This window comes from Pygocentrus nattereri, chromosome 21 (genome assembly GCF_015220715.1).
Source record: "Pygocentrus nattereri isolate fPygNat1 chromosome 21, fPygNat1.pri, whole genome shotgun sequence".
Lineage (NCBI taxonomy): Eukaryota > Metazoa > Chordata > Actinopteri > Characiformes > Serrasalmidae > Pygocentrus > Pygocentrus nattereri.
In genome coordinates, this window is record NC_051231.1 from 11,072,351 (window position 1) to 11,099,803 (window position 27,453).

The 27,453-nt window shown below is 40.0% G+C and overlaps 1 protein-coding gene across 3 annotated transcripts in view; it reads left to right on the top strand.

The window, feature by feature from the left end:
• si:dkeyp-87e7.4 (uncharacterized protein LOC557283 homolog) overlaps window positions 1-22,208 on the top strand; it is a 33,437-nt gene extending 11,229 nt beyond the window's left edge. For 2 of the 3 annotated variants that reach the window (XM_017704809.2, XM_037532544.1), the window contains exon 2: window positions 18,220-19,596. In XM_017704809.2, the coding sequence (XP_017560298.1) occupies window positions 18,252-19,310 (1,059 nt within the window). In that variant the 5' untranslated portion in view covers window positions 18,220-18,251 and the 3' untranslated portion in view covers window positions 19,311-19,596. Of the gene's footprint in view, window positions 1-18,219; window positions 19,597-22,014 lie in introns of those variants that run through there. The other variant, XM_017704810.2, reaches the window with a different exon arrangement.
• The last annotated feature ends 5,245 nt before the right edge of the window (window positions 22,209-27,453 follow it).

The following is a 27,453-nucleotide window of genomic DNA, read 5'->3' on the forward strand; positions in this document are numbered from 1 at the left end:
AGTCTGTGTTTCCATTTCTGTTATATTTTTAGCCTGTATTAGGACATTAGCACATGCTGAGACATATTTACAGCCAAGATGGACATAAAATGTTGAGGCTCCCGAAGTGGATTGATTTTTGTTGAAAGGACAAAATGGCTCTTATCATTTGGGTTGCCAACCCCTGATGTAGGATATTAAATCAAGTATGGGGACTATAACTGTGTAATCATAGTTGTAATATTTGTTTTTTCTCCAGGGCTGTTGAAATTCTGTTTTATAGTACTGATTGACTTACTACCAAAAATGAAAAAACTCAAAATTTCAGTGCCTGTAAAGTTGTAAACCTGAGTGTCTCAAAGTCTAAGTTGCTTATTTTCTTTCTCAATTACATTCTGTATGCATGTTATTAACGTCAGCACTTACTGATTAGTCTGCAGTCCGTTGCAGTGAAATATATCCACTTCCAGTACCTTTCACTGGTTTTAAGCTACTCCCACTTTCACTTTGCAATTTACAAGAAAAAAGAGGAATAAATACATAGATCGGAAATTTGTACTTAAGTCAAGGTACGTGTTGGTATTAATATATATTTCCCAGCACTACCCAGTGCCGTGATTTCCAAGATGTATTGTGAATGTAATCAGTTCTTCTGGAACACTGAATTGATCATAGATAGAGCTTGTAAACATGGTGTAACTCAACTGTACTCAGTTCCTTTAATGTGCCACTACTGGTTTTCTGTTGCATTCTGTCTTTTCGCAAACAAGAAAAAAAAATCTGATTCATATTGTTGCTTGTAAAAATGTCTTCACATATCAAAACTAAGATTTCTGTCGTATCACCCACATTTTATGATGTATCGAGTCTCTGGAGAAACTCATAGTGTGCTAAATGTTGCATTGTATATTAACACCACATTACAATATTAGAACGGTGCTTTTTCCTCACTGTACGCTGCCAACAAAGAAAAATCTTAGCCACCCTTTGTTAATCTTATATTGATTACTGTTTATCTGCCATATGTTAAATATCAGGATCATCTTTTTTATTATTTTCAGGAGTTTCTTAATGGTTCAGGGGTCTCGTTAGGTTAATTCTTTACCTTCATCAAGATGTTCTGACTTTTTTTTAAAGCTTTTATGCTTTTCCTCTTTGTTGTTGCTAGGCAAATTAGCTCCTCCTTGCAGACCTTTCCCCACACAGTGCTGCACTGCCCAGTATTGATTGCCAAGTATCTGTGGTCTGTTATGGTTTGAAGATGTAGCTCAACAAACCTTTTAAAAGTGCTCAGTGTGTGAAGTTCAGTTTAGCTTGGACATAAAACATCATCAACAATGCAGAATAAAAATAGTAGTTATTTCATATATGCTGGACAAGGCAAGCGGCAAACATAGACTTGCTTCATGTGAGTGTGACCACTACTGCTGCTTTGATTTAATATGCCTGAAAATGAAAAAAAAAATGCTGATTATTTTCACGTAGCTGTAAATTAGTGGTGGGTGATGTACTGGTATGGGTTTCGTCAGAACCGCTACAGCTGCGCAATCAACATGTGTAGATAACAAAGTGCACAGCGCAACGTTATCCTGTTAAGCTGCGTGGCTGAGCCAGAATTGCCGGTCTTTCTAGTTAGCCTAACGTGGACAAGAGACTCATGTGGCCTGGCTCAGGAGACGTCTGATTCAGCTTTGGACAGGTTCATCTGTTTGTTGTTCTGATGTGTTTTACTGTTTTGCACAATAGATGTATTTCAAGTTTCCGTATTTGTTAAATTGATCTCATTAAAAAGTTGAAACATATTTTAAGCATCTAATTTGGATTTTTTTTAACAGAACTGTCAAATTTTTGGCCATACTACCAAATACACAACATTAGGAGTTTTGGCCAAGGACTCTTATTGGTAGGAGTGTAATGATTCTTCAGTTGGTCCAGGAAAAAAAATCTGGGTTTTATTAAATCACCAATAATTTGAACACTAAAGAGACACTAACAAACATGCTAGATGAACTTCACATAAATTAACATAATGAGAGCTGAACAGGCAGAGGCTGATGGTTGGAGGGGCATTATGGTTCCATCTTTTTGCATTGCGGACATTTGTATTGTGGTTTCGGTCTCAGTTTCAGAATCGTTCCACCCCTCCTTATTGGTGTAGCATGGTGTGCTGACCCAGGCGGGGAATCAAACCCCAGCCCACTGCCTGTTGGACTGAGTGTGAACTCCAGTAAAAATTTGCACAGAAGCAAAAAGGTTCTCAAGACCAAAGCTAACTGCAGAGTTATGAAAAGATCAGGCTTGAAAGAATTCTGAGACAAAAAAGAGCGACATGTCATTGATCTTCCTGAGACAGCATGAGCTCCCGGAGATCAGCCTAGGCTGCGTCATTTAGCACCATGACATGAAAGTAGGTTAAATAATTTACACAGGTTTCACGTTTTCTTTTGTAACAAAAATAAGTCTGTGATGCCAAATTGTCTTTGTCAGATTTATTCCAAGAGCCTTGTCCCGCAGGAACAGTTTTATGATTATTAAAGTGGTAGCAAAAGGATAGTGTGGCAAAGAGGATGAAAGGTCCTCAAAATAACTGGTTCATCTTTCAGTCTGCGTCTCTCTCTCTCTCTCTCTCTCTCTCTCTCTCTCTCTCTCTCTCTCTCTCTCTCTCTCTCTCTCTCTCTTATCTGTCTGAAAGAATGAAAACAACCTCCCAGAGTCTTGGTACGCTGTGTACAGTCTTTAGTTTGTTGTAGCCTTTTTGTTCCAACTGCCTTCTTTCGAAGTTAAGGTGCAGCGCAGGTATCTTCTCTTGCCGTGCTCCATGATCTGTCTAAAGCTCCTTTTATATTTTATACATAAACCTGGACCCCTTTTGGTAGGAACCAGTTCAAATTTTTATTCAGTTTTTTTTACTGGTTCACACTCATTGAGGTGGTTCAAATCTGTCATTAATGTGAACAAACCGGCGTCCTGAAATGACCCGCATGCTCCCATCCTACTCAGCATGTGAATGAATCACATGCATCATCGGCAAATAAACCAACAAATGGAACGAAGATAATTAACTCTGATCAGCTCTCAGCTTCATTATTGGAGCGAGACGAAGATGAAAAGGTGAGATGTGTTGCTTTTCCCCCGTTTACAGGCTTAATCTTCTGTTGGGCGCTGCTGCCATGGAAACGCTGAATGATGGTGCGCGTTCAGCGGGAAAAAAAGCACATGAATTCTGAGCTGAAATCTGAGCTTCACAATAAGGTCGCGTGGTCACGAATCGGATACATGTCCAATCTAGCCCTGCAAACATCAGATCTGAGTCACACTGGCCCAAATAAATCAGATTTGTGCCACTTCAACCTGGTAATGTGAACACAGCCTAACAGTGCTACAGTAACACAAACCAGAGTGAAACAGCACTTTACATTGTTTCTATATATATTCCATTTGCCTTGTTGAAAGAGTGAAAACCAGCTGGATCTTTTGAGGTAGTGTCATTTTGAAAGTGTGTGAAGTGACCAATTGGAAACACACTACACAAGTGCAAGAGCACAGCATAAATTCATTACGCTCATCGGCAGCTTTATTAGGAAAGCCTGCACACCTGCTTACTCATGCATTTATCCATTTGGTTATTTGTATGACCTCAGTACAGTACATTACATCATAGATGTCGATAGAGATAGATCTGGAAAGGATGTACAGCAGGTTAGGCTGATAAAGGATAGAGAGGGAAATGTACTAGTGAGTGAACAGAGTGTTGAGTAGATGGAAGGAGTATTTTGAAGAACTAATGAATGAGGAAAACAAGAGAGAGAGAGGAGGACAACGGGGGGAGAGATAGTGGATCAGGAAGTGCAGAGAATTAGTAAGGTGGAAGTGAGGGCAGCTTTAAAAAGGATGAAGAATGGAAGGGCAGTTGGTCCAGATGACATACCTGTGGAGGTATGGAGATGTTTAGGAGAGAGGGCAGTGGACTTTTTAACCAGGTTGTTTAACAAAATCCTGGAGAGTGAGAGGATGCCTGATGAGTGGAGAAGCAGTGTACTGGTCCCCATTTTTAAGAACAAGGGTGATGTGCAGAGCTGCAGTAACTACAGAGGTATAAGGTTGATGAGCCACACCATGAAGGTATGGGAAAGAGTTGTTGAAGCAAGGCTAAGGTGAGAGGTTCAGATCAGTGAGCAGCAGTTTGGTTTCATGCCCAGAAAGAGCACCACAGATGCAATTTTTGCGTCGAGAGTGTTGGTAGAGGAGTACAGAGAAGGTCAGAAGGAGCTACATTGTGTCTTTGTGGATCTAGAGAAGGCATATGATAGGGTGCCAAGACAGGAACTGTGGTACTGTATGAGGAAGTCAGGTGTAGCTGAAAAGTATGTTAGGGTGGTGCAGGACATGTATGAGGATACTGAGACAGTGGTGAGGTGTGCAGTTGGAGTGACAAATGGTTTCAAGGTGAAGGTAGGGTTACATCAGGGATCAGCTTTGAGCCCCTTCTTGTTTGCAATGGTGATGGAAAGGTTGACAGATGAGGTCAGGCAGGAGGCTCCATGGACCATGATGTTTGCAGATGACATTGTAATCTGTGGTGAGAGTAGAGAGCAGGTGGAAGAGAATCTGGAGAGGTGGAGGTTTGCACTGGAGAGGAGAGGAATGAAGGTCAGTAGAGACAAGACGGAATACATGTGTGTGAATGAGAGGGAGGCAGGTGGAAAGGTGAAGATGCAAGGAGTAGAGGTCGTAAAGGTGGATGACTTCAAATATCTTGGGTCAACCATCCAGAGCAATGGACAGTGTAGAAAAGAGGTGAAGAAGAGGGTGCAGGCAGGATGGAGTGGGTGGAGACGGGTGTCAGGGCTGATGTGTGACAGAAGGATAGCAGCAAGAGTGAAAGGGAAGGTTTACAAGACCGTAGTGCGTCCTGCTATGATGTATGGTTTGGAGACTGTGGCTCTGTCTAAAAGACAGGAGGCTGAGCTGGAGGTGGCGGAGATGACGATGCTGAGATTTTCGTTGGGAGTGACAAGGATGGACAAGATCAGAAATGAGCAGATCAGAGGGACAGTGAAGGTGGAGCAGTTTGGAGATAAAGCCAGAGAGGCCAGGTTGAGATGGTTTGGACATGTGTTGAGGAGGAATAGTGGATATATTGGGCAACGAATGTTGGAGATGGAGCTGCCGGGTAGAAGGAGAAGAGGTAGACCTCAGAGAAGGTTTATGGATGTAGTGAAGGTGGACATGGAGATGGTTGGTGTAAAAGTAGAGGAGGCAGTGGATAGGGCAAGATGGAGGCGGATGATCCGCTGTGGCAACCCCTAAAGGGAGCAGCCGAAAGAAGAATTAGACAGTAGTCACATTTACATGCACCCTGATAATCCGTTAATAATCCGACTAATAGCTCAACCTGAGTAGAATACGTCCATGTAAAGACCTCAATCGGAATAGTCTAGTCCGAATGAGGCCATTCGGATTACAATTTCTATCCGATTGAACGAGGTGGGTAAACCTCTAAATAATCAGTAAAATAGAAGAATAATAGCCGTGTAAATGCCTGAATCCGATTACACTCCAATCGGAAGGTATAAATACATTCTGCACATGCGCGGTGCGTCATAGCGAAAGGTTTATAACTTTTAACATGGCGGAGCAGAAACTGGTCTGCAGAGGAGGCGAAGATTATCCTCTGAGCTTTAAAAGACTGCAGTGGGACGGATGTCCAGCTTATGTGTCTCAGAGTACGACGTCTTCCTTTATAAGTGAGTCTGACATCAGTTTAAAGTAATTAAAAACACAAGCACGCCGACTGGACCTCACGTGATGTTCGCTTTCATGGTAACGTTCACTCTAAGCGCTGCTCCACGCATGCGCATCATTTTGCATCGGATTACTTGTAGTGGGCATGTAAACGAAGATTTTCATCAGCTTGTTGAATACAGTGAGCATATAAACACCTCAGTCTGAATCTGTAATCCGGTTGTATTCAGTCAGATTGGCAATAATCTTTGCATGTAAACATAGCCATTGTTACCCAAATTGGACAATTCAAATTTTTGAGGCAGCATATAGATGGTAGGGTAAGAATTTGGCATAGACAGCATGAATCCATGGACCCAGTGTGCCCATGTTCAAGCTGGTGATGATGCTGTTAATGGTGGGGGACTGTTTTCGTAGCCCCCTAAATTCCAGTGGGGCTGGACTTGAATTTTAAAATTTTAAAATTTTTAAATTATTTATTTTTTAGCTAAATGAAGGCGATCAAACTGCAAACTACTGTAATGTTCAGGGTTCAGGGAAACCTAGACAACTGAAGGTTAACCAGTTTTATTTTTAATTTGCTGTAAAGAGTGCCAAACACGTCAAGAAGTAAAAAACCAAACCATGGCTCGTATAGTCGGGGTCTAAGCCTAAAACAGCCCAACGGAAACATTTTGTTCTCTTTAAAACATCAGCCACTTACAGTGTGGCCTGAGGGTGCCACAATACGTTTTGTCAGCACATGCTTGTAATATATTTGTTATTATACTTTTTAATTAGACTGTTAAAATGTGGAAATAATATGCCATCTCAGCTCGGTCAACTGACATCCGCTCGCTCACAGCAATGAATGTCAGTATTAAACAGCAGAATTCCCAGAGCAGCTACAAACAGTGCCCTGCCGTACTGGACCCTTACTAGGGCTGGGATATACTGTATGTCCATCATACCGTAAGTTAGACCACCTGCATGAAGCGCTGGTTAACCTGTGCATGCATTGCTCTAATACCCCCTAGCCCAGGGGTCGGTAAACTAAAAGAACAGCCATTTTGTCCTTTCAGCAAAAATCGAACCACCTTGGGAGCCACTGTCTGTTTTATTGAAGTAACATTTTACCATCTTGGCTGTAAATATGTCTCAGAATGTGCTAATGTACTAATAAAGGCTAAAATATAATGTAAACACAGACTTATTATACTCTTCTTTAAGCTACATATATCTGAAGTATAGCTGCTTTTCTTGCATATCCAGCTGGAAAAATTTATGCAAAAGTATAATTTATTGTAAAATGTCTCTCAATATTTGACTTTTTATGAGGCAGAAGTCAGTTTCTTATTCACCAGCTTCTTGTTTGAATTTTCCGTTCCACCTTAAATGGTGCCTGAGGTGCCAGAATGTAACTGCTGCACCATTTAAGGTGAAAGGGAAAAAAATTCAAACAAGAAGTTGGCGAACGAGAAACTGACTCCATCGTCGACTTCTTAGTGTTTGACAGTTTCTCGTTTCAAATTAAATGTATCAGAAAACCACCTTGCATTCCCGAGTGGTGCAACCGCCCAGGCGCTGGCCCTATCGTCAGGAGATCGCGAGCTCGACCCCTGATGATGCTACAGTCATCCATAGCCGGGAGTTCAAGAGAGCACAATTGGCCTCGCGCTCTCTGCATGAGCAGGATGGCCCTTTTTTGTTTAAAACCATTTTATTAAAACTGTGTTAGAACAATCAGCAGAGCATGCTGAGGATTATTTTATCATTGCCAGAAAAACTGCATGTTGCCAACCCCTGAACTAGCCCATCACTAAGAGGGGCTAGTGGACCTGGTAGACGAAGTGAGGCCGCGCTCTGCGAGGAAAGCAGCTAGCCTGCAGATTTAGGTTTTACAGCAGATGAAGCTACGGATGTGCTTTCAACGCAGGCATTGTCTAAGGATTTTCTGAACGACTTGCCCAGCACCCCCACACAGAGAGACGCTTCAAATATTCAGTGTTGATTACTGCTGAGGATCTGGAGCCCAAAAAATGCCATGCAGGACAGCCCTGAATTACAGTCAAGCATCGGTTGCATGTCCCACCATATCTGAGCATTGTTTCTGACTTTGTAAATCCATTAAAGAACACAATTTATCCATCTTCTAAAGGCTACTTCCAGTATGACATTGAACCAGATACTCTCAAGCACCAAGTCTTCTCAACATTCAGTGAACTACCCCAGTCATCAGATCCAAGTCCAGTAGAGCACCATTGGGGTGCAGTAGAAAAGGCGATTCACTGCATGATAATGTAACTGACAAATGTGCTGTAATTGCACGATGCAGTCATGTCAGCATTTCCAAAATCTCTAAGGAATGTTTTCAGCCCTTTCTTAAATCCATGCCATAAAGAATTCAGGTTGCTCTCAAAGCAGGAGGGTTCTATTTGGTATTTGAATGGTGTTTCTAATAAAGTGTCCAGTGAGTGCAAATTCATAGCTGCTGTTGCCCTTGAAGCGTTGATATAAGACGTGCTGTTAAATATCCAGCAATTTATTATTCAACACCGATTTTGTTCTGGTTTAAATGACTTTAAGGGGAACTTTAAAGGTTTTTCCTAGTAAGCCATGCCTTTCGTAAGCCAAGACCTGTTTATCAAGATTGCACTTGGCCAAAGACGGCATGTACCATTTACTTTTCTAATCTACCGCTGATGTCTCTTTCAATGGTGGCAGTGGTAGCTAAGCCTCAGGCTCGCTCTTAAGACACTCCGCGAAGAGTAACACGGCTCACTGAGAGGCATAAGGAGCCAAAGTGGCAGATAAACAGCTGGCAGGTGTCCACCGAGAGGTTTTAGAGAGGAGACGGGTATAGAATTACCTCACAGGCCATAGTAGGAGATTCTGTATGTTACGTTACTCAAAGCTTATAAGGTATTTTAAACATGCAGCCATTATGCTACTAATACACCTTAATTATATTGGCAAAATGATCACAAATAACACAAGCAAATCTTGTTTACACTTTGCGTGCAAGGCTATTCATCAGATTATGGTAAACATGGCTGAGCCAAGTGTAAAAAGCATTTGTTAATGGTGTATATTTGTTGGGAGGAGTCACGTTCCACTTTATTATGAATTGGCATTTGTTAATATAAAAATTCACTATAATCAGCTAACTTTATCATGGTTATCAAAGGCACTGCATGTTTAAAGCTGCACTTGGTAAGGTTGGCAAGATTGGGTATTTGGCGACCTCTCTGGTGGAAATATGCAACAGCAGGACAAATGAGTATGAACATTTTGTAGTGTGGACTGTGCTGTGGCCTCGTCCCCGAGCGGATTGATCTGGACTACTTTTTTTTCTGTAACTGAGGAGGACAGTAAGGATATGTTAAATGCTTCACCACAGATAACTGATAGCTACCTAACATTACTGCTCATATGACAGCCGGGTAACTCATCTTAAGCCTTAGTCATCTATTTATTTAGGCAGTGTTAGTTTAAACCAGTGCCTGGTTTATCAAATGGTAGAGGACCAACTGAAGCAAAAAAGGCACTGTTTGCAAAGTAATCTGCTAATATTAGCACATTAGCCAGTTAACCGTAGCTTAACAATTCCTAGTTTCAAAAATGGAGAACTCTGTGGCCAAAAAAAGACACCGTTAACCAAGAAATTGGGTAATATTAGAGAATTATCCAGCTAATGTTGGCTGTACAGCTAAGACAACTTCACAATTACATGGGTGTGTTGCATTACAAGAGTAATATTAAATTCCATAACAGTACTAAATTGGATGGCTATTTTCAGTAGTTAACTGGCAAACAACTGCCTTAACTAACCTGTCCAGCAATAATAAAGGCAAGTTGGAGTCCTTTCAGATCACAGAGCTGTTGCCTCCTCTGAAAAGCCATGCCAGTGTTGATTCTGCTCTTGAGCTCGTTCATGCTTCCTTTCAGCTTACTGGCTTGGTAAAGGCGTCTGACAAGGTCTGAAAAACTTGCGCCAAATCTGACCCAACAGCTCTTAGGTTAAATATTCCAGGCTTTTCAGGAAGACTCATGGCAGCTCCATATTAGAGCACTGTATTTTAGAAGATGTTTGTCCTCTGGAGTAATATGAATTCCTTCGATTTTAACAGTCTTGCTTAGTGCAGCTTTAAAATAAAAACTTTATGTTCTGAACGCAGTTTTGAAGTAGCAGTACGGTGTTGGTGATGGTGTAACATTGATGTTACATTGTACATGATGCCTTTGTTTATCCACTGCTATGAAAATGCTAATTGCTCTAATAGCTTTTCCAAGGTTAATGCTAAAGCATTTGATGCTACACAGGTCTGGCCTTCACATGTATGACTCAAGGTTTTATCAGAAATTCAATCAAGATATTTCTGCTTTATGTCACAGTTCTACAGTGATTCCTTCAGGTAAAATATTAACTCTGAAAAGCACTGAGTTAGTCTTTCTGCCTGTTGGCAGTCTGCAAAGCTAGTTGTTAAAACTGCATTTATTTGTAAGTTTGTTTATTATGCTTTTAGGCTGTTTACTTCATTTTTACATAGTTTTTTTTCATAATTTTTTTTGTTTGTTTTTGTTTTTTGTTTTTTTTTTTTAGGATGGAAAAAGGTCTGTGGCTGCTCCTCCATTTGCCGTGTGGTGGCTGCGCTCACTGTGATTGTTTACGTACAGCAGCGAGAGAAACTAACACGTGACCCTAGTGAGAGCCTGTGAAACGAGAGCTGCTCTGCATTTCTAAAAAAAATCACCAGTGAAGCCTCAACTTGTGTGACAGAAAAATACAGTGACAGTATTTCAAAATATCCACAATAACATTACTGTGTAGTTAGTAGTGCAGCACACCGAATTGCCAAAGTTTGGCCCTCGTGTACTTGTACAGGATTTTCCTGCAGGAAGACTTGTTGGCTTGTCAAAGTCATCATTTATTAAAGATTCAAATATTGCCCTTTTTTTGCTTTAAACTGCTTTGTGTGGGGGTGAAGAAAAACATTTTAGATGTTGGTGCAGTTTCCTGCTGTGGCCTTGGATCACTGTAAAAATATATATATAGTTTGACTCAGATGAGTGTGGCAGTTGTTGATACTTAAGGTGCTCTTTCTGTGTTACAGTGCCATCATGGTAAACTATAAGATTTTGCATGAACTGTGAAATACACATTGGCATGATCCTTTACTCCTTTGCATTCAGTCAGTAAACTATAAGGAAAAATAATATTGTAGGGTTTTGATTTAGCTCTTTTGTTCATTAGTTATTAGTAGTATGTGACCCTAAAGTGCATGATAAACTTTGCCATTTCCTGGAATCCATGCTCAAGCATTCTCCAGACTCACCGGTAATCACACAGAACGCCATGCGAATTAATCACAAAAAACTTTCTTTTCACATTTTACATTTTTTTTGTGTTGTTTGCATGAACAAAAAGACCAGTGTGTCTTCAAATAATAAGACAATAGCTATGTTTACATGCAGCCTAATAATTCGTTAATAATATGACTAATAGCTCAATGGGAATAGAATACAATTTCGATCCGACCAAACGAGGTGGGTAATCCTGCAAATAATCTGTTAAATAGAAGAATAATAACCGTGCATAAACACCTGCATCTGATTACATTCCCAATCGGAAAGTTTATGTTCTGCGCATTACGTCACATCATAGTGAAAGTTTATAATGTTTATGCTTTGAGTTTTAAAAGACAGTGGTGGGACAGGCGTCCGGCTTGTGTCTCAGAACTTTTTCCTGGGTCTGGCATCATTTTTAAGTAATTAGAAACAGAAGCACTGCTCACTGCTGCTCATCTCACTCTGACTGGGCTAACATGATGCTCATTGTCATGGTAACATTTACTTTAAGTGGTTCTCCACACATGCGCATAATTTTGGATTGGATTACTTGTAGTTAGAATGTAAACCGAGATTTTCCGTCAGATTGTTTAGTAGAGTGAACGTATAAACACCTTCAGTGTTAATCTGTAATTGGAATGTGTTCAGTCGGATTGGCAAAATTCTCTGCGTATAAACACAGCCACTGTGCTGCTCCTCACAAAAACGGGCAAGTGATGACAGTTTTGGTTTACTCCAGAGACAATTGTGAATAGTCGAGTGAGTTTAGGTTGGCTTTAAAAGTTGGCGAAAATAGAACATCAGGCGAATGAAAATGTTTTGAATGTCTGGAAAATCATGTTTGATCTTGAATATGCCATTATTGTACCAATAATGTATCAGTGAAACAGCCAAAGTGTTCCCCAACTGTCCAGCAGGAGCAACCTCCTCATCCCTTTTCATGCATTTCAACTCTGTGAAGCTGAAGTCAGCTTCTTTTTCACCAGCTTCTTGTTCAGATTTTCTAGTTCTACCTTAAGTTTTGCCCTCACACGGTGTGGGGTGGCACTGTCTGGGGAGAGCCAACGTGTTCCCAGGGCAGGACTAACATGCATGTGCAGCTGGAACTGCTGTTAAGTACAATAAACTGAGAAACTCATTACCCACACACAGAAGGGTGGTACTTCATTCTCTGCTCAGGATGCCATTACTCCACTATATCTTTATATCTTTTATATATGTTCACTATATCATATTGTGTGCTGCTACATTTAATGTTTAAAATGTCAAATATGTCAAGCTTAACTGCCATTTCTTAATGATATCACAGACAAAATTACGAGCTTGAAGTGTTCTGATATCTTTTTATAGCCTTCCACTAATCCAAGCGATGGCACCCAATCTGGAATACTGATGAGGCTGCTGTTTAAACTTGACCGGGGATACTGTGCAGTTTCAGCTGTTCTCTTTTTGCCTTGTCCAGTCGGTTTCCTTTTGCTCTGCATGGCTAACTAGCAAGTATGTTCTCACTTATTCTCAGAGCTTAGTAGCTAGAAGTCTGGAGCTGTAGGCAAGACTGGTTGCATCTGTTGTTAAAACAGATATTGTGATCTCAAATCAAAAGCTCTAAAACTGGCAGGAACTGAGTCCTGCAAGCATTACTTCTGACTATTTGCAAACAGTTTCATGGGTTTTGTTGCTCGAATCAAACAAATTTGAAATGTGATTTAAAAGTGTTTTCACATTGTGGAGAACACTGGTGACTAAAGCATTAGGCTTGATGAACAGAAGCTTCTTGTTAAGACTTGTATATTTAGACTGATAATAGTGCACAGGGTTGCGTGATATTGAATATTCAATTGGCTTTACAGTTGTTCTCAAATGTGTAATGTTTTAATGAATTTACAGATTTGAATTGGTTGCACCCCTATATATGACGCGCAAGTCACAGTAAAGTTTTAAATGATGAATTTCGCACTTGAAGAGCAGTTTAAGGCATGTTGTGAAGGTTTTAATCTGACACATACTAATGGTTCATTGCCAGCATGTTTCATTATAGTCTGATTAAATTACACTTTATTAATTTTTCACATTTGCAGGTTCAATCATTTATGCACTCATATCTATAAAATTATCACTGTATTTACCAGATTTTACAGTATCGTGGTATCAGATGATGCTTACTTAAATAAACTTAATGAGCCAGTGGTTTCTCAGTACTAGGGATCCATGCTTTATTATTATACTAAAGTAAATCTTGCGGAGTATTGTAAAAATTTACCAGATTTGAAAAAAGAAAAGCTTGCAATATTTTTATTTATTTATTTTTTTAATCTAAGGATTTTAAACTCCCTAAACTATCTGAAACATCCAGCTAGTGACGCTCTAATAGGCTGTAATGTTTGCCAGGAAAACATTCCCCACATCACACTGCCACCACTGGCCTGCACTGTTAACACCAAGCAGGATGTCTCCTTGTTGCTTGCGCCCAATTCAGTTCCTTCCTTCAACACGATGCAAAAATAACCTGGAATCATCCTTCGGGCAACTTTTTTCCACTCCTCTGGATCTCTCTCCCTCTGGTTTTGATGCTCATGTGCCCACTGCATACGGCTTTCTTGTTCTTTGCTGACATTGGCATTCGACATGGCCTTTGGCTGTGCTAGAGTAGTCTGTTCGAAGCAAAGTCTGATCAGTAGTGCATTCCAAGACGACGCTGCACACTGATGTTAAATTCGGAAGTGATTTGTCTTCTTGCTTGCACATTTCTTACCATTTTCCTTTGTGTGATCCACACGATGGTTTACAGAACGACTGGGTTTGGATTTGGCCAGTATGGAAAAGTTTGGAAGTCATTCCATTTTTTTCTTCCGTAACCTGGGATTCTCTTTCTTGGGCTGTTGTCCGAAGCACATCAACACTTTATTTTGTACAGTTTGATTTGTTCCACCTCTCTTTATCCGTGCTACTGGAATGTGAGCCAAGTAAACGTCTTGAGGTACTGAGGCAGCAGCTTTTGTTTAGATCACGTTGCTACAAAATTTCTTTTCCCATAACCTCAAGTGCACTGCAGTGTAGACCCTGAATCAGACTTTGAAATCAAGGATCCAGAGCAGCTGTGAGGAGGTTCAAGAGCTTGTTTATATTTTCTTGTACTAAAGCAGTGCCAAAAATGTAGTCTGCTCTGACTTCTGAACTACTTTCATCAATGAAGTGCAGAGTTGGTAGCATGGTCACCACTTGTGAAGGTCCTGGTACATTCAAATGATTGATTTTACATTGCTTTTGTTTTTTAAGGTGGTTATACTGACAAGGAACCAGTAGTCGCACATAACATGGAGGGTCATCTATGCTTCTCATTCAGGGTAGACAGTAATTGGGTTGTGTTTTTTTTTGTCGCATAGTGAAAAACTAGTTTATGTATTAATTAGGGGTGCAATGATTATTCAACGTATTTGACTAAAATTGATGACCAAATTAGTTCGCAAACAGATTTAATAGGTGATTAGTTGATGTCACCAGGTGTTTCTTGCCCTAAACAGAAAAAAGATTCAGTTGTGCCATTTGTATAGCCAACCTTAGCTGGCATGGGGAGCACATTCTCCATGCTGGAGCATCTGAAGAGGAAACATGTTGATTCACTGGATGAAGATTAATCTCGATAAGATAGATGTGCTAGCTAGCTAAATTTAATCTTAGAAGTCGTCCTACTTAATGTTATGAGCTGTCATTTTCTGTTTTGAAACGCATGTTCTCTAGAATCATTAGTGGAGTTCACGATGACCCTGTTCACTTTCCAAATAACGTTTACAGTTTTAAACATTGCATTGTTGTCTTAACATTGACGCCACAGATGCGTTCAAACATGGCGGAATGTTTTCAACAGTTACAAGCAGTTTTCGGTTATCCACTAACGTTTGCTGCTGTTTGCAGTTTCAGGAGGCGGTTCTCCGTGAACATATAGGGCAGCTGGGCGAAGGGTTGGTTCGGGTTAGGGTTATCCGTTGAAATGAAATGTTTACACAAAATTGTTTACATTTAACTGTTCATAGGGAACAAGTTTGCACACTTTACCATCTTCTCCATCAGAGCGCGTCGTCTCTGCAGTGGAATATCTGCTCTGAGATGAGAGCGAGACTCTCATAGATGCACGTAGTGACTTTCCTCCGTTTTTATGAAGACCTGTGATTGTACAATTCAGTTCCAATGGTGTAGACAGACAGCTAGATAAACTACGTAAGTTATCTGGTAATTAAGTGATTCATAATCTGAGTAATCGATTATTCATTTTGATAACTATTTTGATTAGTTGTTGCAGCCCTAGTATTAATGCATTGCTTGTTTGACAGATGTGATGGCAAAAACCCAAAACCTTTTCTGCGCTGGTCTGCACTTAAGAATGACTGACTGACTGACTGACTGACTGACTGACTGACTGACTGACTGCTGTGGTTGAGAAACCTGAACATCACAATCCATATGGGCCTGCTGAACACCTCACTCCAAAACCATGGATTTGGAGTTGATCCCCCTTTGCTGCTGTAGTAACCATCATTCTTCTGAGAACACTTTCCACTAGATTTTAGAACGGTGGCTATTCACTTTCATTCGGCCAAGGACATCCGTGTGGTCGGACAATGATGTTTAGCAATCTGGCATGACTCATTGCCATTTCAGTTAAAGGTGGCATTCCATCTCAAAGGTGTTTGACAGGATCAAAGCTCTGTGCTGGCCAGTCAACTTCTTTCTCACCAAATTTGCAATTGGCGCTATGCACTCGGGTATGTAGTGTTCTGTTGGCATTTGTCAAAACCCAGGCTCATCTGTTAGACTGCCAGAAGGTGAAGCATTAATCATCATACCAGAGAACGTATTCCCACTGCTCCAGAGTCCAATGGCAGTGTGCTTTACATCACTCCAGCTGACTTGGCATTGCACATGGTGATCTTAGGCTTGTGTGCGGCTGCTCAGCTGCCGTGGTTGTCTTGGAAACCCAGTCCATGAATCTCCCAACAAAGTTTTTGTGCTGGCGTTGCTTCCAGAGGTAGTTTGGAACAGCAAGTCCTGCAACCAAAGACAAACTTTTTACGAACTACACGCTTCAAGGCTCATGCTAACGCTATGTGGCTGAGCTGTTTTTTGCTTCTAGATGTTTCCATTTCCATTAACAGCAATTACATTGACTGGGGCTGTTCTTTCAGAAATTTGACAAACTGCCTTTTCAGTGCGACCCATTGACCTGCCAGGGTTTTGTCTATAGGGTTTATGTTTGTTTGCCTAATTGTTTGTACCTGTTATTAATGAGTGTGGCTGAAATAGCCTAACCACTATCGGAAGGGTTGTTGACTTTTGGACACATAGCAATCTATACTTGTAACATTTAAACTTGAAACATTTGTCATTTTGTTTTGTTTCTTTCTGCAAAAAATAGATGCAATTTGTAGTCTGCCTTTGGAATCAGATGTCTAAGGTGGCTGCGAGAGCTGGCCAAGTTGCTTTAAAGCAGGGGTCGGCAACATGCAGCTCTTTAACTGCCCCGTTGTGGGTCCACAGTAGAATTAGATTTTTGGGTTAAATAAAATAATCCTTATTTGCAGTAAAATAAAGCTCTGTTGATCATTCAAACAGAATTTAACAATAACTGTTCTTAAACTCTGGAGTTAATGCATAACTGCTAATGCACCCATTAACCCTGAAGATTGGTACACAGTCTGCTGGTCACTATAGCGACGCAGACAGCAATTTCAACTAGCTAGTAGTTAATGAAAAGGAAAAGATGGTAAAGCATTATAATAAAATGGACATAAAATGTTGAGCTTCCCAAGCGTTGCTGCTGTTGTTGTTGCTGTTTCCAAATGGCTCTTCTTAACATTTGGTTTGCTGAGGCCTGCTTCATGGATACTGGCCTAACAGGTGAACATTTTTAAGGAAGTAGTAGAGGTCAAAGAATTATAACTTGATTTAAATAAGAAATTTGACATGGCTTTTTCTTATTGAAACATCTCTTAGTTTATGTGCAGCTTGTTCCACAACTGGGACAACTTGGACAGGTGAAGGATGTCTTGCCTGTGGTTTTAGATTTGCAGCAAGGTTACTGAAAGGCTGCCAATAGAATGATGAGAGTGGGTTTACTTGTAGGCCCTGACAAGGTCATGGAGTAAACAAGAGCTCTGCCAATATGTGCATAAACATGGATCCAATATAGTCTTAAAAGCCCAGCAGAGATGTGTTGCCCATACGAAATCATTATGATAGGCCCTAGAATTGATCCCTGAATATTATCCTGTGTTACTGGAGCAGAGCATGATGTGCTTTGTAAGGACAGACTTTGACTTGTCAGGGAAGTCAGAAACCAGTTAACTGATACAGTACCAAATAAGCCAAGTGACTTTTGAGCTTTGTAAAGCTCAGTTTTAGGCAGCACGGTGACACAGTCGGTAGCAAGATGGGTCTGGGTTCGAGTCCCCGGCCTGACGACCATGGTCCTTTCTGTGTGGAGTGTGCATGTTCTCCCAGTGTCTGTGTGGGTTTCCTCTGGGTACTCGGGTTTCCTCCCACAGTTGAAAAATGTGCAGACAGCTGAATTGGATATACTAAATTACCCCTAGCTGTGAGTGTGTGTTTGTGTTCGTGTGTCTGTCTGCCCTGTAATAGACTGGAGACCCAGGAGGATTAGTGGCTTAGAAAGTCTGTGTGTAAGAATCTCAGTTCATTTCTGAGCTCATAGTTTTATGATGCCTTCTTATGGGTCTCTCAAACCCTGTTGGTGAAATGGTGAAACTGCAGTTCGGCTTCACTAGTACTGTCATGTTTGTCATTAATCATGTGGTGTTTCCTTTGATTTGCCCATCACTTATAGGCAAATAGAAGTAGTCATATTTGGGTTGTTTGTTTTAGTAAATCAACCTTTTTTCCCCTCCCTAACTAAGCTAGCTGAAAACCCCTGTTCAAATACCAGCATTCAGTATTGTTATAATGGACAGTTACAATGGGAAAGTGACCTTCTTTAAAGGCCAGTCTTCACAATTAAAGTTCAGCCTACTTAATTTTGCAATTTGGTCTAAGACTATAATTTATGCCGGTTATGACTGACACACTTGAAATTGAGTGAATATTCAATGTGTTTTGATGCAAATGTTTCATCCAGTGGGTTTCTAAAAGGTAATCTGATATCTTTCATGTTCACAGACACCTGAAACCTTTATGCATCCCATCTTTGGATGGGTACCATGAATTGTGAAGAGCCAGGTATGGAGAGGGCAGTTCTCTCCTGGTCAAGATTTGCTGCAGCTGGCCACACTGCCCTCAAGGAGGCCCTGAAGGTGTTCAATCCCATTTCCAAGGATCTGTCGGACACGGAGAGGCAAATGGTGACCTTTCTCCAAGAGTTGAAAGATGAAGGTCATAAGCCTGTGGTGCTAAGGAGCAAGGATGTATATGGATACAGGTCTTGCACAACGCGACCTCTCGCGTCAGATATCGGCAGTAGGATTCAGAGAGTGCAAAAGCCTTGTAAAAAGCGAGGACGGAAGCTACCGGTGAGGAACAAAGAGGTTGGTTACACGTTTCTCAGTACAGCAGCCAAGGCCATCCTCCAGAACCAGCCCAAGATTCTACTGACCAATCTCTCGGTGGACACTCTCAAGCATACTGTTCTATCAAAACCAACAGTGCCGACTGAAACCTCTGTCCAAGCACAGCAGTGCCTGAAATTAACAAACATAAAGGGTCTGACGGGAGGTCATACCGCAAGGTTGCAAATTCACTTTGGTGTGGACTCGCAAAGCGCAGTTAACCCCAGCATTCAGTGCCCACCAACTCTCTCTGGGATACCGTACTCTCCATCAGAGAACAGCAGTCGAACATTAAGTGTAGTAGCTCTGGACAATAAAAGAGGCTTATCCTGTCCGGTCAAAGTGGATGATGCCCTCATTGGAGACTCTGCCCCATTTGTTTGTCAAAATGGTATAAGCCTGAAAGAGGGCACCAAGAAGGTCCAGACGATATCAGGTCAGCCTGATGTGATGAGCAATGGCTTTGAGTGTGCGGACAGTGATTCAGTGAGGAGGCTGAACGCCCAGGGTTTAGGCTGGTCTCAGCCAGCACTTGTCACGAATGGCCAGGATGTGTCTAGACTGAATGGAAATGGTCTTCAGTGGAAAGTCATCAAAGTGGATGAATCAGTCACTGATGAGGAGGTGAGGAAAGAGGCTCAGAAAATCTTGAGAGTTAATTTATCACCTGTGATACAGATTCAGCCACTTTTACACTCTGCATAGACTAGAGAGATTGAAAGGGACTTTTGTATCCACATATACAGTTAGGTTTTCTTATATTGAGGTGTTACTTGGATCGAAACGTGATTCTTTTGAGTCTGGATGGAGGTCTTATCCCCAGTTATGCATTATTCACAAGTGTAACTGACATCAGTGATCCAAAGAGGGATATTAGGCTATGTTTTTGGTTTTCCTTTACATAAATGTGTCTCCTGCTTTCATTTATTCATTGGATTTTTGCCTTGAATTTGAGGAAATAAACTGAAGGATAAAGCATATTTTGTCACTATGCAGTGTTCCTAGAACTTTTTTTTTCTCCATTGTCTTTTAAAATTATTGTTTTTTGGGGAACAGACTGCTTGAGAACCTGAAGAATTGGTTTCTCAGTGACTACTGTTTGGAGAGATGATGCATTATTTTTGATTAGTTTTTAGTATTGTTTTTGGACATTTGTTTGGCTATTTTGTTCATTTTAAATAGCCACTTGCTTTCCAATGTGTGAGTCTGTAGGCATAGACTGCATGAGTTTTTATTTAAAATTCCAAAGGTGCAAGGGGTAGAATTACCTTTTAATAAACGAGGTACAGACAGGTAAATATCACGATTATTAGAAATGCTACCCCTCAATGCAGGACTTTTGTCCAGCACAATATGAAGATAGTGCTCAATAATAGTGGTGGCACATGATATGTTGATTCAGTAATTAAGATGTAAACAAACATGAGTGATTTGATGTGAAAAGCGTTGTTGTAGAGAAATCTGTTGACTTCTTTACAGTGGTGGTGATGGGAAGCAGAAGTCACAGTGTCTGCGATACAGATATGGCCGTTTTTATGTAAGCTTGTCATGACAACTGACATAGATCAACATAAATGTTTATAAATGCTTATTACAAAAGCCATCATTTGCTATAAAGGTTACATTTGTCAATTTTGATCAGAGTTAGCTAAAGTAGCCTTTAAGACACATGACATTGGAATAAGCATTTATAAGCATTTGTGTAGGGTTATGCCAGTTGCCATGGCAAGCTTATGTGGGCATCATATAGCCTTATGAACTGTACCCTAAAGTAAAGTTACGTTGTCTTTGAGGATGGTTTTTCCTTACATCACCTCTCCACCAAGAATGGATAAGGTGTTTTGGTGCAAAACCTTATCAAAACACTCCTAAAACAAGGTCTCAGGAATTGAGCAGCATATTAATCAGTTTTTCGTAATGACTGAGCGGGAGCTCTTAGAGGCATTTAACACCTCAGACGTCTGGTTCCTATCACTACCGCTACGAACAATTCTGACTTTTCTCTAGACCAGGGCATTTCACATTAAACTGCTCTAAATGAGGCAGAAATTTTAAAATAGTGGCGGAATTTTCTTTTAAATTGTCTGTGTTTTGACTACGCAGTTAAGTCACATTAGCACTTCTTAATGCTTATGTTTGGCATGGAATGCAGTTATGTAACGTTCTGGTTACATACCATTAATGTCACTGGTGTGTTTGTACTTGTTTAAAACTGACTGGGCACATTCTCAGTTCTAGGGGCGACTGTTCCTGTACGTTTCGTCTGCTGTATTTTTACTTATTGTAACTGACGCCTTACTGTCCTTAAGCAACGGATGTAGCTCTGGGTCGAAGGGGGAAGGAGGTGTTTAGAAAGTTTGACCCCTTGCACCTTTAATGTCTGTAGATTGGGATCACTGTTAGAATATTTTAATTACAGGGCAAAAGAAATGGCCTTACTCCTTTCGAAAGCATGAAAAAGCACTTTTCATTCTTTCTATTTACAGCAATTTGGGGAGGGCTGCTGTTATTCGTGTGCAGTGTTTTTGTATTTTTATTTTTTTTTTTTCCCTGTGTTTTTGTTTGCCGCCCCCCCCCCCCCCCCCCCCCCCCCCCCTTTTGTGTTTGTTTGTGGGTTTTTTTTTTGTTTTGTTTTTATTTATGTGCCAACACTGGTATTTTGGTGCTTAACAATTACAAATGTTGCCACTTGCTTTCTCACTTGGAATTTGGGTTTAATCAGACATGGATGATTTTGGGCTGTGCCTGTATAAGCTGATCAACCAACACTTCAGAGTTCCCTCACTGATCTACAGGTTTTGTTTAAAGTCTGACTTGAACGAGATTCCAGGCCGCTCCTTCTAGGTCGGACATCGGAAATCGCAACCGATACAGTTAAAACGTGAAACGCTTGGGGTTCTAAATTTTTCAGCAATTCAGTTTGTCTGATGGTTCTCTATATTATACATAGTTTTGTGTCCATGTTGCCATGGTGACAAACATGCTGGATTTACTAACACATTTTCAAGTGCAGTCCGTTTCTAAAAATGGCTGAAAATGCTTCCCCCCCAAGTTATATATACATATGTATATTTTTTTGAGCAGTTTAGTTTAACAATTCTCTACAATATGCATAGCTAGATGGGCTTAGATATGGATGTATTTTTCAAAACTGTTGCAGCATAAATGTCAGCAAACACCATTTGGATCTTTTTGATCTTGAGAAATGTAAGTGTAAAGTCTTACATAACGCACCTATTTAAAATAAATTAAATCACGTTATCTTTGTGCACAGCTGAACCCTTTCAGATAAGCCATCAGCTGTTCCTCAATACTTTATCATTATTAGACTGGTTGTTTTGGGAGGTACATTACATCTGAAACTGCAGACCTGCTGTCATAAATCATAAACTTTTTTTTTCCCTTTCAGCCCTCTTTCAGTCTGCTGCAGTAACAATTCAAATACAGCTTGATATCACCCTACTCAGACATTCAGTACAGACTTCTTTTTGTTACCGAATGGTCATTTTCATGCAGTTGAATCTGTGACCTTGAAAGCTGTAAATGTCAGTGTTGTATCTTTAGTTAATATTAAGAAGTTGTGAATTAAAGTATTTAAAAACACCCTGTCTTCATTTCTTCATCTGCTTTTCGGTTTATAAAAGACGTTGAGCACAGAAACCAGTCACAGCTACTCTCCTGTGGCCGCTATTAATACTTTTGTGGGTTTTCTGAAACCGTAGCTATCGAAAGGGTTTTTTTTTTTTTTTTTTGTATGGCCTTGTTTGGGGGATGGGCCCCACAGTTGCCTGTAGATCACATTTACCTCGGGGTGGAAAATACTGATGTCATTACTACACTTAAGTGTTATTTTGGATGAATTGTACTTGAGTGTTATTGAAGTTGAATTAGATATTTGGAGTTCTACACAATTATATTGCCACTTTTTAAAAAATTCCAGTTTTAGACCTTCAAAGTACTCATTGGAACTCATTGGAAAAAAATCGGTGTTCTCTTACATAAAACATCTGACTTTTGATCTTATATTTGCCTTTTGCTTTAGATGAGCTGTGAAAATCATTTCAGGAAAATGGTTGTGTAAAATGAAACAAATGCATAATTAAGATTGAATGTTATTTATTTTTTGCCAAAAAAATATTTGCCAAATTTAAATCACAATTTTTTGTTTAATTGTATTGTGTAAAACTACAGAGTACCTAGATATGTGGGGTTTTTTTTTTGTGGGTAAGTGGATAATCTTCATCTGGCCTTATAATATACATGGACGAAGTGTGTCTCATGGCGGATGTATTTTGCTTAAATTCTTGTCTTTCACTGTAAATGTGGCTAATCAGACCCACCTAAAAATTACTTTGTGCTAACAAGTAATTTTTGTTCAACCTAAATAAATACTTTGAATTTTTTTTTTTGAGCTGAATAAAATGAACTAAGTTGCCTGTTCCTATGTGAAGTAATTTTTTTTTTTTTTTTTTAGGTTAATCTGCTGAGCCACGTTTACAGTGTTTGATGTGAAGTGGGGGGGTCCTAATGTTTGGTGGTTCATACATAAGCAATATTCTCTCTAGTCACAAGATGTCTTGTGGATTGTCCTACAAACATTTCCTTAATACTGTGTTCCCAACAATCTTCTCTGTGTATGTCAGAGAAATATACAGAGTGAAAACTAACCACCAAGCGAAAGCCAGTTATGCTAGTAAGCATAACTGAGCTAGCAAGAACGGCCAGTGTTCATTTGTTTGGCCAACCAGCCACAGTAGCATTCCCTGGATGTACATACAGCCAGAAAGTGAATAAAAAATGTATCTTTGCCATCATCAAAAAAATAAAGTTTGATATTGTTTTATTGAGCTGAGGATTTTGGAGCACCACCTGTATACCAGAGGCCAATTTCTCTTGTTTTTCTCCCGTTCTTTGGCCTCCTAGTTCTGCTTCAGTAACCTAGCAAGCTGAAAGTGTTGGAAGGAGGGATGTCAGTCACACATGCTCATCAGAATTTTATGCCATGCCCAGACAGTTCTCTGCAATGTTTGTGTTTTTTTTATTTTATTTTTTTTTTATTGAAACTTGGCTCGATGTTTAATAAAACACAATGTTAGCATCGTACAAACATTTTTACATATTTTACACTGTTCCCTGGGATATTACGCATTTACCTTTTATGTTCGTTTTTTTTTTAAATTATATTTGATTCCATACTTCCACTTTTGAGTAAGATTTTCACTAAAGTTAGTTTCTCTGTACTTTCCACACCCCTGTCTGATTATACCTTATATTTCTGAGGTGTTCTGGAACTGAATGCTTTTCTGAAGAACAAAAAACCTGTTCACAGCTGTCACAGCTATCTAGATGTAAACCACATGCTGTATTATGGTTTTGAAAAGGGTCCAGAACATCAGCTCAGAGTAGCAGAGCTCCCCCATTACAAACTTCTCAAGAAACACGTATCACGGACTGAAGCTTTGCAACGTCTGCATACTCTTCAGAAACTTAAAGAACCGTGAGGAACCCCTGATGTCCAACTGAGCTTAAAGCTTAGGTGCCTCCAAATGCAACAACTGTATGTGTATAATAATAACAATACTATGAATGTACACTGTGTTTGTGGTCTTGGTTCTTGTCTGGCATCTACCTTACAAAGTTGAAAGTTTGTCGTGTGGTGTAATTATCAATCAGCAGTGACAAGGGCGGTTGAGGAAAACAGCTGTGGCTCCTGCTGGTGGTGAAGAAGTATGAATAAAAAGCTGTGAAAGAAACACTGCTGAAGGATGAGTACAAGCTTATAGCACAGCAACGGACACAAAACACTATCTGCAAAAATATGCTACACAAACACTAGACATGTGCTCATCCAATGTATCTTCTGAAATCAAGGCTATTAACAGGGAGTTTGTTGCTCCTTTTGCTACAGTAACAGTCTTTATTATTATTCATTATTTTGCTACACAAACGTTTGTCCAGAACAACAGTTTTGCTTTACACCACATCGACAAGACCTCTGAGTGAGTTTGATAGAAGGTTTGGGGATGTATTTGTGGAAGAGATTTGGGTGACTACTGATGCCTTGCTAGCAGTGTTAGCCTTGTCGCTCCAGCGCTCAACTAACGAAGCAGAATTTGGACTCCGGATAGGCCTTCAATTGACTGCATCTGGAGTAAGTGAAAAATTGATAAATTGATACATTTGATTTATAATTGTGTATAATGGGTTTTTTTATGGGTGTGAAAGCTGGACAATAAACAAGCGAGACCAGAAAAATGTAGATGTTTGAACTTTGGTGCTTTGGCTTTTGAGAGTACCTCAGACGGCAAAGAAAACCAATGGGTCTCTATCTCACTCAAAGCCCAGATAACCAAACTGAAGAGAAAAGCAGTTCTGATAAAAACCAGTTCATTGAAAAAAAGAGTTATGCTTGGAAGAGCTATGGGTAAAAGAGGAGGAGGATGACCAGGAACAAAATGGATGGATACAGTCAGAGTAATTATTACCAAACCATTCAGAAGCTTAAAGACCCAAACACAACTGGATATTCTAGAGAAACGCTATGCATATAGTCGCCAGGAATCAGAAAAATAATGAAAATATAGAGATTGTGATGTCTGTTTTGGACTAAGGCTGAGGAAGCAGGATTGAGAAATGTTGCTTTATACTTTGCCTATTTTCGTGGAAATTTCCAGCTTACTAATGAAAAAAATACATGCCTCTACAAGAAATATTTCTGTGAGGGAAGCAGAGCTGTAACTTTTTGTTGATGCTAATTGAAAAAATTGTTTCACAAGCCCGTATTAATAGTGTACAATACCAGTTTGAAGCCTCAAATTGCAAATATTTACTGCTAAATATACCATACACCCACAAAAGCAAGAGATATCATGTATACCAGTTCCTTGTTAAGCCTTTTAAGATTTCTTTTCATGCTAATACCGCACCAGTGCACACATTACCATCAGATAAACCAATCCCTTAAATTCCATCGTTCGTTAAATGCTTGGACCCCTAAATTGCTGCTTTTCCTGCCATGTGGCAGTGCTAAGGTCCCTGCTTGCTGTGACTGCGCTACACAAGCATTTCTAATGAATATGTTTCCTTGAAGTCTCCAGGCCAAATGTGGCTGTGCTGATAGATCTCTAGGTTAGTGCTTGGTTCATTGTCTCCATGACTAAATAAATAGTCCTTTACAGCACGTGTGAGTCAGTCTGCTTTCATCATACATTAGTAACCATTTACTGGGCCATAAAATGTGTGATTATGACAGGCCTGTGTGAACCATACGCTTTTTATTGCTGCCGAGACATTTGGCTCAGCAATATTCATTCAGTTGGTGTTTTCAGTGCTTTGTGAAGGAAAAAGATTGGGGGATGGGAAATGTGGGTGAGAGCTGTAGAGGAAAGCCAAACAGAATTTATTGGCTTCTGGTCTGCCTCTGGGTCTTAAAGCCTGAGGGGTTACATCCAAGGATTTGTCCCATAAATTTGTTTCAAAACTGGATAGTTCCGTAAATATGCTTGGCTGAGCCACATTGGAAGACAAAATACTTCATATACGCATGTATGACCACATCAGTTGTATTTTGTATGAATGCACCAAGTTATTAAGCATGATTGTGCTGTTCATGGAACAGTCTTTTACCGTTCTGTTGCTTGGTCTTGGTTAATGATCTATTGAACATTGGTGTGTTTTAAGCTTAGTCACTTTATGTGACATTTTGCTTTACTTGTTTATGATATTTACAAAATAAAAGTAGTTGCAGCTTAAACAATTCCCTGTTATTGCTGTGGTGTTCCAGGTGGTTGCCAAGGGATTGCAATGCAGTTGTCATGGTATTACAGGTGGATTCTGTGGTATTCTGTATGGTTCCTAGGCTGTTAGATATTGCTGAATGATTGCCTGGTGGATTGCTATGCTATTTTAGGTGGTTGCTAGCGTGTTGCTAAGCAGTTCTTAAGGAATCCAAGGTATTTGCTATGGTATCTTACATGATTGGTAGGATTCTAGGTGGTTGCTATTGTACCTGTGGTCATTGTTGAGGCATTTGCTATGGCATTGGATTAGATTGCTGCAGTGTTAATAGGTGGTTATTAGGGTCATGGTTGGTGTCATTTTTTATTTTTTGCTAAGATATTGCTGGGTGCTTACTGTGGTATTTGAGGTGGTTGCTAGATTGGTGCTATGCAGTTGCTGGAGAATCCAAGGTGGTTACGATGGTATTTTACATGGTTATTAGGATGTTTCTAGGTCATTGCTATAGTATCTCTGGTAGTTGCCATGGTATTGTCTGGTAGTTACTAAGTGATTATAATAGTATCTTATGGTTGCTAGGGTATGTTAGTTTTTGGTTAGATATTACTGGATGGCCATTGCAGTTATTTAGATGTTTGCTAGGGAATCTAAGGTGGTAGCTAGATTGTTAGTAGGTGGTTTCAGCCATTGGCACACATACATTGCCTCTCATCCAATCACATTGCAAGGTCAGAACTAAATGTGGTATAATCACTGATCATTTGAAAGCCTATTTAAATAAATAAGTGAACCTTTTTTGAATTTTCCACAACCCATACTTACATTCAAACCACAGCGATGTGTACAAGTTTCATTGATAATAAAAAAGCAGAAGCAACAATGTACATATAATAACAGACACAATCATTAAGTGCAGATTGGAAAATTGCCTGAACAGTTGATTCGTGCTCGCTCTTCAAATATAAAGCAAGGCCTAATCAAATAAAAAAATCCTCCATAATAATTATTTTCTTATCAATGTTCATTTTCAGCCAATAAAGCAGGAAGCCATGATAAGAATCAGAATCAAACTTTATTGGCCAGGTATGCTACGCATACAAGGAATTTGGTT